Source organism: Eucalyptus grandis, chromosome 1 (assembly GCF_016545825.1).
Source record: "Eucalyptus grandis isolate ANBG69807.140 chromosome 1, ASM1654582v1, whole genome shotgun sequence".
Taxonomy (NCBI): domain Eukaryota; kingdom Viridiplantae; phylum Streptophyta; class Magnoliopsida; order Myrtales; family Myrtaceae; genus Eucalyptus; species Eucalyptus grandis.
In genome coordinates this window covers 32,999,792-33,014,676 of record NC_052612.1, presented here as the reverse complement: position 1 = coordinate 33,014,676, position 14,885 = coordinate 32,999,792, and the positions used below count along the sequence as shown (strand labels likewise).

Genomic DNA, 14,885 nt, shown 5'->3' with positions numbered 1-14,885 from the left:
AGTTGGTGAATTGAGCGTACAAGACAATGTTTGATTTCTCAAACCACCAATTACAAGCAGTACTAACTTTTGGGCAGTCACTTGGATTTTGAGGAGAAAATGTCAGCCAAGTTGTGTCCACCTTTCAATGATATAATCCAAGATGGATTTGCTGGTGGCTCGAAAGTGCTCTTGTACACATTCGTTTGGTCATCAACCATCACACAACCTCGTAAAATCATACTTTCCAATATAGTCATTTCGTCGTAGATCATTACAAAACGTCGTGAATCTTGATCGGAGAACTAGCCAAGGATGACGCGTTCCGTGATAAACGAGTGCGTCCACGCTTCACAAATCCCAAAGACATGCGCAGTGGCGTTCGACATCATAGACCATCCCATCTAAAAGAGACGCTCGATTTTGACAAGACCACGCCAATCGTTTTCATTGCAGGGCTAAAAATTGCCAGGGCAGCATATGGGAATTGTAAGAGAACCATGCATGCCAAGATGGGTCGAAAGCCGAAGAAGCTACGCTAGTCTCTCTACAAGTTAACGTTCAGTAAACTGGATGAATGCTACTAGGTCGTGCTCAGCGAGTCTCGAAACCCTAGCTACATGCAAAAATGCCATGATGGAAACGCACAGAGAGGGGGAGAGAGAGAGAGAGTAAATGCTAACGCATGTTGTTTCCTAATCAGCCATTAGCACCGACAAGATAGGGTTTCGAGCAGCAGCACAATAATAGCAAAGATGGCGATGATGATATCAGAACTCAGAGACCCCCGTCCATGGCCTGTTTCAGCTTTCACAGAAATGGAGGGGACACGAGGGAAAAGGTTGTGGGGGTGGGAGAGAGGAACGGACGGCCCCAGTTCGGCAAAAGCCCCGCTGCTCCCCCATCATCATCATCATCACGCGAGCTTCGCTGGCGACCTTTCACCTCTTGATGAAGAGCAGACCCTAGGATAAATTATTGCAACTTTGTACTGCTATTACCCAGTCGCGGAATGCGTGCATGGTTTCGCCGATGGGGGAGGAGGGTGATGGGGATGTTTGAAGATTTTTGTGTTTCTCTTTCACGGTGAACGAGGGGAATGTCGGTAGGCGTCTCTTTAGGACTAGACCCTAGGGGCCAAAGTTCACTCCTCGTTGGCATGGAGAAGGAGCAAGAGGAATGGTGGCTCCTCGGCATGGAGTCTTCATTCGATTAGCTCGTCAGGTACTTGTTACACCTTTCAAACGGATGGATCATTTGACCCAAAAAAAAGAGCAGGATGAATCAGATTGAAAATGATCCGACCCAAGTTTCCATATTGAAATATTGCCATGCAATATTTTTCAAGTTGACCCATGCCTAATCTATATTATTAAAACATTTATATATTTAACCTAATTTAGAAAAAATCACACCCAAACTAAGATGAAAGCACAAGAATGAGATCAGATGAGAGCGAACAAAAATCATAAAGGTGGGTTAGATTTAAAAAAATTGTGAACCAATTTAATACCCACATCAAACTCATTTCCAATGCATAAAGTTGGGTCTAAACCTATTTATGACATATCTACTGAATATAAACTAAACTAAATAATGATACAACTTATCAAATACGGGTTAAGAAATGGGTCTATGACCCATTATAACTGGTCTAATATTTATGTGTTCATTTAAGAAAATAGGCATGATTGCAATATAATCTTAGAACAAAATGCATCTATAGACATCAGATTTTTGAAACCTATCTTGTGCTCTATCATCTCTACTTTATAATATACTTACTTAGCCATGTACGGCAGATTTGCTCTCCCCTCCATCACATATAGTCAAGAAAGATTTTCCATCGCATGATAAACACAGTGCATTTATAGACAGTATTTCACAAGTAATTATATGTAAATTTCTACAAATACTATAATGGTCACGAACCATTTGTTCATTGATCAAGTTAGTCTTTTCATACTTTTGCTTTGATCAATTAACAACTACTCATTTTCAATTTTGGTTAATCAAGTCACAGACTCACTACCAATAAAAAGTTCAGAGTGGGTAACCACCATACAAATGCTCACTTTAGCACTTTGACTGACTGGATTTAAAATGTCTAGAACCGAATGTGTTTAAATAAAACGACGGAGGCAAGAACTTTTTAGACTATTTTACGCTTATCCCACTATCATTATATTGAGTTTGACTACATACATATAAATGCGTGTGTGTAGAGAGAGAGAGAGAGAGAGAGAGAGAGAGACCCTAATGATGAAAGTGGGATACCACGTGAAGCTGCGCACAACTTGTTGGCAAGGGGCGGAAAGTGGAAGATGGGTCATACTCCTACACATTACACGCACCTCTGGTCCTTCCGCCACTCATTTGTTATTTCTCACGCTCACCTCACCTGTCTTCAAACCCCTCTCCGCTCGTTCCACTCAATCAGCTTTTCTGGGTTGCCAGAATCTTTGCCAAGATGATGCTGCTGATAAGACCAGACCTTTCAGATTGAAAGAGAGGAGCGCACACACGGTTATATTATATATATAATTGCTGTAAAGCTAAAGGATTGACAGCCATCATTCCAATGCGCTTTACCAACAAAAAAGAAAAAGAAGAATCGCCACAAACATAGGTGACTTCCCAAGTTAAATAATTCTCTCGTACGCTACTGTTGATCAAAGCCATCTCCGCAAATACCAATGCAAATACTAAGCTACCTCTTGATCTCTCTCCTCAGCCAAAACTTTTACGTGATGCATATACTTCCTTTTGGATTTCTCCAGGATGCACTAATTTCTCCATTAAGAAACCTCTCAAACATATCCCCATTGATCAAGTTGCCAAGACTAGGTGAACAAAAAACCATGAGCATGGAAGAATATAAGAAACAATTGAAATGAAGGAAAGCAAAGCAGCCAAACTCACTCTGTGGAATGACAATAATTAAGAAAAATAAAGAAACCATTTGACCCCTATTCGATATCTTAGCTTTCAATCATCCTAGAAACAGGCCACACGCTGAGAGGGACATATTTAAAAAGGAAAAAATAAATCAAAAAGAAATCAAACTCATCCTGAATTCTTGCAAATGCTTTTCATGCAAAAACAGCTGCTATCTTTCTGTCATATGACAATGTCATCACCATGATCCTCCACCCATCAATTTGCTCCAATACCCAGTTGATGGATCTCCATGTTGCCCCCTATTCATTTGCTCGAGTTCAGCAGTCCTCGAAGGCACTTGTTTGAACTCCCCAGCTTCGAGGCCAGCCAGAGAGAAATATTGGAGGTTTGGCTTTAGTTCTTGCAGAGGAAACCCAGCTGACGCTGAATACATGCAGGCGCTTGAATCAGACCCGGGAATCGCCATTAAACTGCTCAGGCTCAAACCGCTAGGCCAACTCCCACCGCTCTTTAGAAACTCCATTGGGGAAGAAGAAGAGCTAGGGTTTGGAAGGTGGTGGCTAAGGGCAGCGTATGCCTGAGCCGGCAAGTAGCTGGGCAGGCCAAAACCTTGGCCTTCCTGGGGCTTATTATTAGGGTTTTGAGGGTCAGAGTGAAGGATGGTTGGAGGAGGTGGAGTCAGATTGGGAATAATCTTGTTCTTTGATGATGACGATGAAGTTGAAGGCGAAGATGATGAGGGTCTCTTGTTCTTCCTTGACCCACCACCCACAGGTACATTTCTGAGGGAACCACCCTCAGTCCAGTACCTCCTACAGGTCTTGCAGAAGTATCTGGGCTGAGAGAGACTGTAATTGTTGTAGTAACAAAATTTGGTGTGTGTGGAAGTGCACCTTGGGCAGTTTAAAGCTTGGTCCTTTTGAGGCCTCGACCTTAGGGCAGGCCTCGATGAGCCCTCCATGGCTTTAATAACCCCAATTCCCTGAACATCATTCAGCAAAAAAAGAAAAAGAAAAGAAGAGAACAGTTAAAAGTGCCAAACAAAACTGAAAAAAGTCTAGGACTTCATCATCCAAGAGCATGAAAAAGATTGGATCACTCAGGATTTGTGGGGAAGAGAGAGAGAAATAGAAGAAAAGATAAAAACACACAGGACAGAGAAAAGAAAACAAAAGTAGTTAACTTTTGACAACTTTGAGAGGGGTTATTACATGTTTACAAGGGAAAAAGAACAAAGAAGGAACAACTTTCCCAGATCTCTTTATCAGGAGGTGGGAAAGAGAAAGGGAGAGAAAAGGAGAACAGTACTTTCAACAGTAAGATAATGATGATGATGAAAGATTTCTTATTAAGAAAGAGAGCCACACACACAATATTCAAAGTAGTAGAATTTAGTGGGAAGCTAAGCATCATTTCATGGGTGGAAAGAAAGTTAACTTTTTTGAGCAGATAAGATCAACCAAAAGCTTTTTCAAAGCTGAAACTTTTTCTTCTGCTCGCCTCGAGTAAAATCTCCCACACACACGCAGACACAGACACATAATCATAGGGAAATTAAATGATGATGATGATCAGAGAAAGAGAAACAACAACAGATGTTTTTTGTCTTTACCTGTCGCCACTCGGCAGTATCCATGGAATAAAAAGGAAGAAGAGAGAGAGGGTTAAGTCACTCTCCTCCTCGATCCTTCAAGAATCAGAAAGATATGAAACGCCTTGAAAGGGGTCTTTCTTGCAGCTCCTCCTCCTCCTCTTTCTTCTTCTTCCTCCTTCTGGGTTGCCTTGTATAATCTATCAGTGATGTGAGACAGAGGGGAGAGAGAGAGAGAGAGAGAGACAGAGAGAGAGCGGGGGGCTAGTTTTGTCTATCAGTTAATCTTTCGCTGTCCCAATTAATTGTATGATGAAACATCACATGAAAATTCTCATAGACACACGCTTTTTCCATTTACTTTTTAAAATAGAAACCCCGCATATCTTTTTGGGATTGGCAAATCTTTATTCTCCAAAAGGTTGCCTCGGTGCAATTCCTACGTGGACCGACTGGTGGGGTTCTTCCTTTCTGACCAAACCACAAACAAGAAGCGACGGAGAATTTTCCTCTCATTCTCATTCCCATTCTCTCTTGGCAATTATTTGCTCATCAATAAAAATTCTCTCTCTGAGAGAGAGAGAGAGAGAGAGAGTGCGCAGGTAGGTCGGCTATCCTACGCCCTCACCACGAAACTAACTTGGGTCCTTGCTGCCGCCATCGCAGGAGCAGTGATGCTGCCAAAAATGCGGAATGGACAGAAGCAGCTCCTCTCATAGTTAGGTCGTAAGATCAGGCGAGGACCCTAAGTAGCTTTTATCATATGTGCATGTTCGTCAATGGGAAAAGACAGGGATGTTCACGTCCCAACTAAGCTGTTCCATGCTGATGGAGAAAATGGGGTCCTCGTTTTTTCTAGGCAAGGACTGCGGGTGGCGGAAATGCTTCGGCATGCGTTGTAGCTGCAGCTGGGCGTTGACTTTGGTTTCCCTGATTGCTTGAAGTCTGGATCTTTCTGGAGAGCTATGATAACGATTTATTTCCTAATAATCCGATGCGATGTTCGTCGGTTGACGAGGGCTTGACTTCGGTGGATATCATTCTTTACTCGGGAACCGCATGATGGACTCCATCGTTGGTAGGTGATAGTCCACTGGGAACCGAATTTAGGTAAGACTACGACGCTCGGTCGCTTTGTCTTTCTCATTAACGTCCCTGCGCATGCGCGCCCACCATGGATCGGATGTATCGTGATAGAGGAATCTTCGAAACTGTGGATGGGAGTAATTCGTAGCCCTCGACAACAGTGTAATTAAGACTTCCGAAATCCTTAATTCGTGTCTCTTAATCTATCTCTGTTTAGAGCTAATCAACACTGATTGATTGGCCTTGTAAATAAGTCCAAGTTAAATATCATCAAACAGCAGCCTCTCATTGAACTCACCATAGATACAAACGTCCCGGTCAATGTAAGTTCTCCTAGGATTATCATCAACTCATGATTCGCTAGATTTGCATAAGTGAATAAAGTTCGATTGTCATCGATTCAATACATCATCAAGAGGAGATCCAATAATGATAGACATAATGATGAACTAAGAGCGAGCTCCTTCATCATGAGGTGGACCCGAAGAAGGGCCAGACGGTGTAATTTCCCTCTCGCCTCTCGGTCTGTCGTACGATTTTGGCAAACTGTGCATTGAATTTCGAACGGAACCCTCGCAGGATTCCTCGATCCCCATGTACGTCAATCTCACGTTCCCCTAGATACATGCTTATATGGAATTGCATAAAACCGAGTTTTACGGGTTCTAGAGAGTCGGACACTCTTTCAGAACTTTCGCGTTTACCGAGAATTTAAACTCTAGTTTAATCAAATTTTAATGAGAGAGAGAGAGAGAGAGAGAGAGAGAGAGAGATCCTAGGCGTTGCAAACCTTCGAGGTGCGCCGCGGCAGAGCAGTCACTGATAAGCCGCGGTGACGGCGCGTCTCGGAATTCTAAGCCAAACGCCCCCCACCGCCCAGGACTACTAGCCTCCAGCTCTGACAGGCTCCGACTGCGCACGCGAAGTGGCCGGAAACGGTGGCGGACTTTTGTTCGGGAACAGCTTGCGCGTGGTCCATTTCCGACACGGGAAATTCAGAAAGAAAAATCGAATTTAGTTTGCTTAGTTATAGCTCTAGCATCACCCGACTTTTCCCTTCAGCACAAAGCACGAGTTCATCTTGCCTCGGGTACAGCTCTCCAACCATCATGCTCAAATCTCAGAAAAGCCGGGCTCGTCCATTGAATTTAACCCCAGTTTTTTTTGTGGGTCGCACATATACATCTCCCCATATTAGAACCAAAGGAAAATTTCTCGCGGGAAGAAAACGATTGCCGAACCCAAACCAGAATTGCATTCCTCGTTCTTCTCGTTTCACACGAGGACTAATAGCGTGGGCTTGTCAACTAACACTTACCCGCCAACGCACCGCGCGAAAAATCATCGTCAAGGGGGCCCCCGACCTGTCATTTCGATCGGATCGCGATATCCTTGGAGTCATGACCTGGTCGTGATGTCTGCAAACGTTAGTCCATGGTGTACCCATGGATGAGGGGGCCTCTCATTTCACAGGACATTGATGTTGTATAGAACCATAGACATTATCCGGAACTGGAGATCAGCTCCGTTTATTGATGAAGAACAAGCGTATGATACAGGATGGTGACATTCAGAACGAGGATCGTGCTACATTTACATTCCAATGCAATTGGCTCAAGTTAGGAACTAGCACCTCCTACTCGTTCAACTTGCAAACGTCAATGAACTTCTGCACCGCGTTGTGGTACTGAGTTCCCTGCAATAGTGATTTGTAAGTAATTACAGGGTTTAGATGTAGGAGTAATTCTAGTCATTCAAGCATGGGGAGTTGAACATAACATGTGAAGAGTTCTCGATTTCTTAGAAGTGCAGTTGATCGAAGCATGTTCGTTTTCAACAGGACTCGCAACACACAACATGAGAAAATCAAGATCTGAAAAAAATCAACCAAAGAAACAGGAAAAGAATGGGCAGAGCCAAATCGTACCTCCCAATATAGTTGGTTACAGTCCATGCACTGCCAAAATTCCAAATTCTTGTCAAACAAGCAGCTTGGAATTCTTTGGAAACCCTTGGCGGCTTCCACAGCTTCTTCAGTTGATAGGGGCTTCTGAATGAACCTACCATTGCATTTGGTGCACCTAGACATCAAATCATCCTCGGAAATTTTTAATTGGAAAGCTTCTATTACCTGCGGAACATTCTTAAGATCAGCATGTCTTGACCTTATGAAAGTAACCCTCAACTCACTTCTACAGTTGATTGGTCCATTTGGGAATATTAATATATAAGTGCCAATCGATTGTGGTCCAATCTAATTAAATTGGCATTGAAATTCCTGCATGCGTACCTCCAGCAGCTGCTCATTTTTCAATAGACTTTTCACCCTATATATTTGATTATGCAACAAGTATTCATGTTTCAACAGCTTAGCGTCTCGTGTAAGAAGAACTCTCTTCTCTTTATGTGCTTGTGCAATCAGCTCCCTGCAATAGTAGAAGAGAATGTCATTTCTCCCGAAAGAAGTTTTGTCAAGATTGCAAGTCACATGCAAGAGAGCAATTGGTGGAGCACACGTGGGGAAAAAAGTAACATGCGAGAGAACAACCTGGGCTCTGGTTTCTTCGAATGAGGAATGGCAGCATCTATCCCAACACACCGAAGATGTTTTGCCAAGCCTTCAACCTGAGAAGAGGTTTTCTTTTATGAGAAAAGACAAAAAGATTTTAAGTCCTGCATTACACTGACAGGGATTCTGCAGTTCAAGTATAGACTTTGAACACTCCAATGATGGAAGGTACAAGTGAATGCTGCTTTGACTACACAATCATGACATTTAGCCATGCCTTAGATCATGTTCTACACTGGGTAATTAATTTATGCCATTGGTGGAAACTTCAAGCAGAAGAGCGAATGCTTACCATCACATCACACAGAAACTTAGGGCATCCATCACCACCCGTTGAAATATCCCATGGTGCTGGCCCTTCCCATTCATCAAAAGTTTCCCTCTTTTCTTTGGAAACAGAATTCAATGAAGATCTTTTTCGACCTTTCTTTTTGGAGGCTTTAGGTCTTCGATCAGATTCTTTTAGCAATATCTTCTCCCCATATCTTCTCACAACAAGCAGAAGTGCCTTATTCATGGGTTCAGTACTTCGAAATGAGGACCTAAAAGATGCCTCATCTACTGTAACTATCCCATGAGGAAATTCAGCTGTAGTGGTCCGCACAATGTGTAAAGCTTCAAAAGATTTAATCCTCACAATTGCACTACATGTTTCAGATTCTTTAAGGATTTCTTTCAATCCAAGATTCATGTGATCAGAATGGAGGACCACATCGCCGTTTAAACAGTTCCCTACAAAGCAAAAATCGATCAATCAGAAGAGAAAACCCATCACATAAAGCTGTGATGTGCGGAAAAAGGAAGTACTAATATAAGGCACATGGCTTCGTACTGAAGAAGATGCTGCAAGTAAAGGGACATTTTACTGAAAAGATGAGAACCATCACAGTCCTCAGTCTTCCAAAACTAATACGTACATACCTTTCTGACTTTATGTCCGCAATAGGTGAAGAGAGAAATTGTTTTGGCAGATTTCATTTTAACAGCACAAATGAACTAAGTCGGAACAGAGAAAAAAAATGCATTTGCAAAGCCTTGTGACATTTTCCAGGTGATCCAAGAACTTCCTTTGCATTATGAATGTCGAAGACGTCACAAGAATTTCGGAAGTTCCAGCAGTACAACCTTTATTGATAATCTTGGCCTGAAAGACACTGAAAATTTCAAGCAAGCAGAGCGCATCTCTTGCTGCATATTCTTTCTGCTCTTCCGTAAGAGGACGTTGTGACCAATCACTACATTGAAGTTCCTAAAGAGATTAATCACATTATCAACTTATTAAACAAATTTTGCAGAAACAGCAACTGGATACCAAAAGAGCAACCCTTACATCATCTAAATTTCTTCAAATAACACATATAAGGGATCATCATGATTTCTTCAGTATGCAATAGATTTATGCCGCAACATGAAATTTCCATGTAGGAGCAATATGGAAGCATATAACACGCTTCTGAAAATAACACATAAAAATGCTAAAACAAGCCTTTCCGCTTGGACTTTATCTTTAACGATCATCATTTCTAATATTAGGTGCTGCCCAACTTCAAAGGACATGCACGTCCTATTCAACTTCTCACTCATAGTCCCCAATGGAAGTTCAAATACAGTATCGAGGAGCAAACCTTTGAAAGAGAATAGCCCAAAATTTCTTCACAGATAGCAGCCAGACTCTTTGAAACCTTAGCTATCTTCCTTCCTGACTGCTTTTGTCGCAGGATATTATGCACACCCATAATGTCAATGTAGGGTTCCACCTGTCCAATGCTTCAAAATAAATTAACCCGTAAAGTGAAAAAGTGATTGATCCTCCAACCTAACACCCAAAACATATGTGCCAATAGATTTTCAACAAGCAAGCTATCATCCAACTATGAGAAAAAAAGCAGAAAACCCAGCATTGTTTGTTACAATCAACTCTAAAGCAGCGCACGAGGCAACCCTTTTCACCGTATAAGTCTTAAGCAGCTCCTGCGATATAAATGTACCTGCAAGCACGAATTTGTCATGAATAATATTGGGCTATTCCAATCATACAGCGCCACGACCAAAATATACCGCAAAACATAATAAGATAGACGAAGTTCGCATCTTGCTGTTGTCTCCCATAACAAGTACCGAACTTTTCCTTTTCTCGCCAGCGAGAACTTTGGATGAGTAATGCACCCACTAGAGCTGGAATATTCAGAATTAACTCGCTTGCAACTGACCAATTCCGCCATACCATTTATCAACTAAGCAGGCTGATCGCAATCTTCCGCGGCTCTTCAGCAAATTGTACTCGAACACGACGTAAAATCAACGGACGCATATCCTCCTCTAGCATTTCGCAACGTATGACAACAAAAGACGACTCGAAAAATCCTCCCGAGCTCCAATTTCGAGGTGGCCGAGCTCCGGCGCTTACCCGATCGAACCCGGGATCGCATCCCTGGGCGCAGAAGGTGGAGGACAGGTAGATCAAGTCCTGCTTGAACCTGAACCCGAGCTTCAGCACGTCGGGCGACGCGAGGACGTCCCGCAGGAGCTCCCACACCGAAGGCAGGGGGACCGACGAGAGATCGAGGAGGAACACCGCCGCGGGCTCTTCGGCGGCGGCGGGGCGGCAGGCGAGCTGGAGGAGCGCGACGGTGGGGAAGGCGGACTGGGGGCGGCGCACGGGCTTCCATTCGGCGTCGAGGGCGACGACGGAGGAGCGAGTCAGGGCCCGAGCGAACCGGGCGAACTCGGGCGAGTCGGGGGCCGAGACGAGGTGGATCTCGAGGGGCGTCCGGGGTTCGGAGTCCATGAGGGGAAGAAGGAAAGCCGGAAGAACGACCGAATGTTCCGTACACGGTTTAAGTAGAGAACCGACGTTGAATCGAATTGGTTTGGTTGGGCTACGCCGATTGGGCCCGAATTAAAGAGCCAGGGTCACACAGTAGGCCCGTTAAATCAGCGGGTCGGGTCGGGTCGGTTGGATGTCGTTATTTTATTAGGGATGAGCATGGTCCTGAGTAGAATTGGAAATTTAAACCGAACTTAACCCTACTTAAATCCTGATCACTTAGGTCCAATTCCCATTTAAAAAAATTTGGAACCGAACATCATATGATATGATTCTAGCGAGATTTGAATGTCTTGGTTCATTTTGATTAAGAATGAAGGTTCTGAAGATCTGGATGTTAATTTCTCACTTGTTTTGAGTATAACTGCAGTCATAAATACTGCCCACCACGTGTTTGACAAAATACACAAACTAAATCTATGTGAGTTTGCCTTTGATTGTTTATGGGCAAACCTTAGGATTGTTTTGATTCATGAACTATATGATAGCTTCCAAGTTTTAAAAAAATTCTAGAGAATCTAGATCGATCCCAAAATCGTTCACTCTTAGATTTTATTGATCCATGTGCAATATCACCTGAACTCTCAAGGTAGTTAAGTAGACAATTCTTTGTTGGATCGTGGTTAAATGGGCAGGTTTGACTTTTACTCAAGTAATGGATTGATATTTTGTCACTACCTTCCACCTAGTCTAGAATAAAGAGAATTAAAATTTTATGCATCATCTCCACTCTTCATAATCCTCACAATTAGCACCTACAATATGATAAATGGAAAGGTCATGTGAATCAAATGGGCCTAAGCTAAGGCCCATAAAAAACGAAAAGAGAAACGATACAATCCCGATGGGCCGGAGCCGACCGCGCGAGCCCGAACGACCGGACATTGGCGCCACTTGGTTCGCTCGTTATTACCGAATTCAGCAAAGTGGCGCCAAACCAACGATTTCCGCGCGAAACCCCGCGGGCTTAAAATGACCCCCGTACCCTCGACCTCCCCCGCGCTGCTCACCGTACGGCCGCCCCGCTCCCTCTCTCTCTTTCGCTCTCCCTCGCGTTCGACTCGCCGCCGGCGACATGTCTCCTTCGACGACGAAGACCAAGACGCTGCGGGGTCGCCGGACCCGGGCGCCGAAGCCACTCTCCCGGCCACCGTTCGGGGACGACGACGCGGACAGTAGCGACTGCGGCGGCGGCGGCGGTGGCGAAGACGACGTGCGCTGCGAGAGGTGCGGGTCGGGGGATTCCGGCGACGAGCTGCTCCTGTGCGACAAGTGCGACCGAGGGTACCACCTGTTCTGCCTCCGGCCGGTCCTCGTGTCCGTGCCCAAAGGGTCGTGGTTCTGTCCCCCCTGCGCCAAGCGCCGGCAGCTCGAATGTATGTTTTCTTGGCTTTCGGTTGCTTCAGCTCGATTTTTGTCGTTTCATCTGATTCAGTGTTGATCTTGTTGGTTGTTTTGATCTGGGTTCGGCTGGGTTCTAGTTCTTGAGGTCTGTGTTTTCTGGGGTTGACGGCAGGCGATTCTCAGCTGTGTCTGATTCATGAAATTGGTCACTTAGCTCTCGCAGATTTGATGGGTATTTGATTAAGATCTCGCTCGTGTTAATTCCAGCTGGATGTGATGCACATTTTGCCATTTTCAATTACCTGGGTGATCGGATTGATAGATAGACAGATCCAGTTATGTTCTCTTTACTTGTTGTTAGCTAAGAAGTGAAGAGATGCCCTTAATCCCAGTTCTTTACTTGTCCTCTTTCAATTTTCGACCATTGTATCGCTAGAATGACAACTGAAAACAGACGTGGATGCATCGAGTTAACGAGATTCAGTTCTCTTTAGTCATCCTGTAGAGTCTTCCTGTAGGCTCTATGGATGACTAAAGATGAATATTTTGATGGGCTGTGTAGCAGGTTTCTCTTTCTCCTCGAAATGATACAATACAGAAATCTCTGTTCATTATTGCCATCAATCTCCTTTTGCAAACCCTTGTGCGTTTCTGATATGAATGTTTTCTTGCAGCCTTTCCTCTTGTTCAAACCAAAATCATTGACTTCTTTCGCATCCAGACGGCAAAGGAAGCAATCCCAAAGTCAATTCATGGTAAGAGGATGTTTTACATGTTGCTTTGTGTTCTTCTGCACGCTCTGGCGCCTGTCTTATATGATTCACTGAAATTTTGGCATCTTCTTCCATTTGCTTCATAGATACCCATAAGAAGCGTAAGCGAAGCAGCAGCTTAGTGGTGTCGAAGAAGAAGAGGAAACTTCTTCCATTCAATCCGAGTGAGGATCCTATTAGGAGATTGAAACAAATGGCTTCACTGGCAACGGCATTAACAGCTACTGGAGCAGAGTTCAGCAACGAGCTTACTTACATGCCTGGCATGGTGCAGAGATCAGCCAACCGAGCAGCACTTGAACAGGGAGGGATGCAGGTAACACATTGACTAGCAATTTCAGGAAGAGATTTGATGCGATCATGCAATGCGAGTTTTCATAAACCTAACTTCAGACAAGAAACCTGAATTGTATTGCTGATCTGCAATGAAACCTTTTCCCAATAAAGCAACAATAAATCAAGGGAAATACTATACAAACAAGTTGACTAATCCTTGGCTGCTTTTAAGCATTATCTACGCAAATTTCTTTCTGGGTCAACGATTGTTGAGCTTCTGGACATACTTAAGTATTTTAGTCTTCAAGTGATTATGCTGTGGGGGATTTATGTTGTGTTGCTTTTTATTGTCATGATGAGTAGTGTACTTTCGTGTTCGGCAATCCATATTAAAAGTCTTGCACATTCCAGGTCTTGCCAAAAGAAGATGTTGAGACCTTGAATTTGTGCAAGAGCATGATGGAAAGGGGGGAATGGCCACCGCTCATGGTTGTGTTCGACCCTCAAGAGGGGTGAGAGCATTTTTGTTGTTTCCATTTATCTCAATTTGATTAATGTTCCTTCCCACGTGGTAGTTTTTCTCGATGCTTGCTACTCACACCAGAATACTTGAATTAAAATCTCAGGTTTACTGTTGAGGCCGATAGGTTCATCAAGGATCTAACTATCATAACAGAGTACACTGGTGATGTGGATTGCTTAAAGAATCGGGAGCACGACGATGGGGATAGCATGATGACGCTGCTTTCTGCTTCAAATCCTTCAAGAAGCCTTGTTATCTGCCCAGATAAGCGTGCCAACATAGCTCGATTCATCAATGGCATTAACAACCATACTCCGTAAGTCCATTACTGGTTGGCAATATATTTCTTATATCATAACTTTTCTAATAAGGTCCATATTGATGCAGGGAAGGGAAAAAGAAGCAGAACCTCAAGTGCGTGAGATTCGATGTTGGTGGTGAGTGTCGGGTGCTGCTGGTTGCTAACAGAGATATATCGAAGGGGGAGAGATTGTACTACGATTACAATGGACATGAGCATGAGTACCCAACTGAACATTTTGTCTAGCCTATGTTGCTGTAGTTCTCTGTCATAAGATGTCGGAAGGATTGACAACTAACAAGCCAATTGTATGCACACACAACACAAGACACAACCCCACCTGTTGTTTATCAACTCACAATCTCAAAACTGATAATTCAATGGCAAGAGAATGGAGGCCTTTTTGGTCAGACCGGTCTTCTTCCATTTGACTGTTGTATGCGTTCTGTTCCATGCTCACAGTGGATTAGCTCAGTCACGTCATGAGTATGCATGGGAATCATTTCTAGGCTATCTTGAGATCGTTTCACCTCACTTTGTATCGAAATAAAACACGGCATGTCCAGAGTTGAACCAGACATCAACAGGTGTATTTCATGTGGCAAATGATGGAACCATAGCAGTCGCCTAAATTCCCTAATAATTTCCACTGCTCTGCAATCTGAGATCCTTATGCCGTCGGAAAAATGTTAGTTGCAACTTGATCACCGAAAGA

General features: G+C 43.7%; 3 protein-coding genes across 3 annotated transcripts; 1 reads left to right on the top strand and 2 right to left on the bottom strand.

Moving 5' to 3' along the window:
• Positions 1-2,777: 2,777 nt before the first annotated feature.
• LOC104437605 (dof zinc finger protein DOF1.8) lies at positions 2,778-4,776 on the bottom strand. Its single transcript, XM_010050591.3, has 2 exons — positions 4,493-4,776; positions 2,778-3,862 (listed from the first exon to the last, which is right to left on the bottom strand). Exons 1-2 carry the CDS (start codon positions 4,514-4,516, stop codon positions 3,116-3,118), a joined length of 771 nt encoding a protein of 256 aa, XP_010048893.1. The 5' UTR covers positions 4,517-4,776; the 3' UTR covers positions 2,778-3,115.
• A 2,268-nt stretch (positions 4,777-7,044) lies between these two features.
• Positions 7,045-10,948, bottom strand: LOC104437610 (exonuclease mut-7 homolog). The gene is made up of 8 exons (XM_010050598.3): positions 10,534-10,948; positions 9,752-9,883; positions 9,252-9,375; positions 8,419-8,858; positions 8,106-8,182; positions 7,848-7,983; positions 7,485-7,688; positions 7,045-7,253 (listed from the first exon to the last, which is right to left on the bottom strand). Exons 1-8 carry the CDS (start codon positions 10,912-10,914, stop codon positions 7,194-7,196), a joined length of 1,554 nt encoding a protein of 517 aa, XP_010048900.1. The 5' UTR covers positions 10,915-10,948; the 3' UTR covers positions 7,045-7,193.
• Positions 10,949-11,924: 976 nt separating this feature from the next.
• Positions 11,925-14,580, top strand: LOC104437619 (histone-lysine N-methyltransferase ATXR6). The gene is made up of 6 exons (XM_010050606.3): positions 11,925-12,329; positions 12,972-13,052; positions 13,157-13,386; positions 13,758-13,858; positions 13,973-14,185; positions 14,257-14,580. Exons 1-6 carry the CDS (start codon positions 12,029-12,031, stop codon positions 14,414-14,416), a joined length of 1,086 nt encoding a protein of 361 aa, XP_010048908.2. The 5' UTR covers positions 11,925-12,028; the 3' UTR covers positions 14,417-14,580.
• The last annotated feature ends 305 nt before the right edge of the window (positions 14,581-14,885 follow it).

What these genes read in the sequence shown, in the direction of transcription:
- LOC104437605 (XM_010050591.3), bottom strand. Translation starts at nt 4,516, where the DNA reads ATGGATACTGCCGAGTGGCGACAG. An exon ending in ATACTGCCGAGTGGCGACAG is followed by an intron (nt 3,863 to 4,492) that starts GTAAAGACAAAA and finishes AATGATGTTCAG; the next exon opens with GGAATTGGGGTTATTAAAGC.
- LOC104437610 (XM_010050598.3), bottom strand. Translation starts at nt 10,914, where the DNA reads ATGGACTCCGAACCCCGGACGCCCCTCGAGATCCACCTCGTCTCGGCC. An exon ending in GCGATCCCGGGTTCGATCGG is followed by an intron (nt 9,884 to 10,533) that starts GTAAGCGCCGGA and finishes AGCATTGGACAG; the next exon opens with GTGGAACCCTACATTGACAT. An exon ending in AAAATGAGCAGCTGCTGGAG is followed by an intron (nt 7,689 to 7,847) that starts GTACGCATGCAG and finishes AATGTTCCGCAG; the next exon opens with GTAATAGAAGCTTTCCAATT.
- LOC104437619 (XM_010050606.3), top strand. Translation starts at nt 12,029, where the DNA reads ATGTCTCCTTCGACGACGAAGACCAAGACGCTGCGGGGTCGCCGGACC. An exon ending in CAAGCGCCGGCAGCTCGAAT is followed by an intron (nt 12,330 to 12,971) that starts GTATGTTTTCTT and finishes GTTTTCTTGCAG; the next exon opens with CCTTTCCTCTTGTTCAAACC. An exon ending in GTGTTCGACCCTCAAGAGGG is followed by an intron (nt 13,859 to 13,972) that starts GTGAGAGCATTT and finishes TTAAAATCTCAG; the next exon opens with GTTTACTGTTGAGGCCGATA.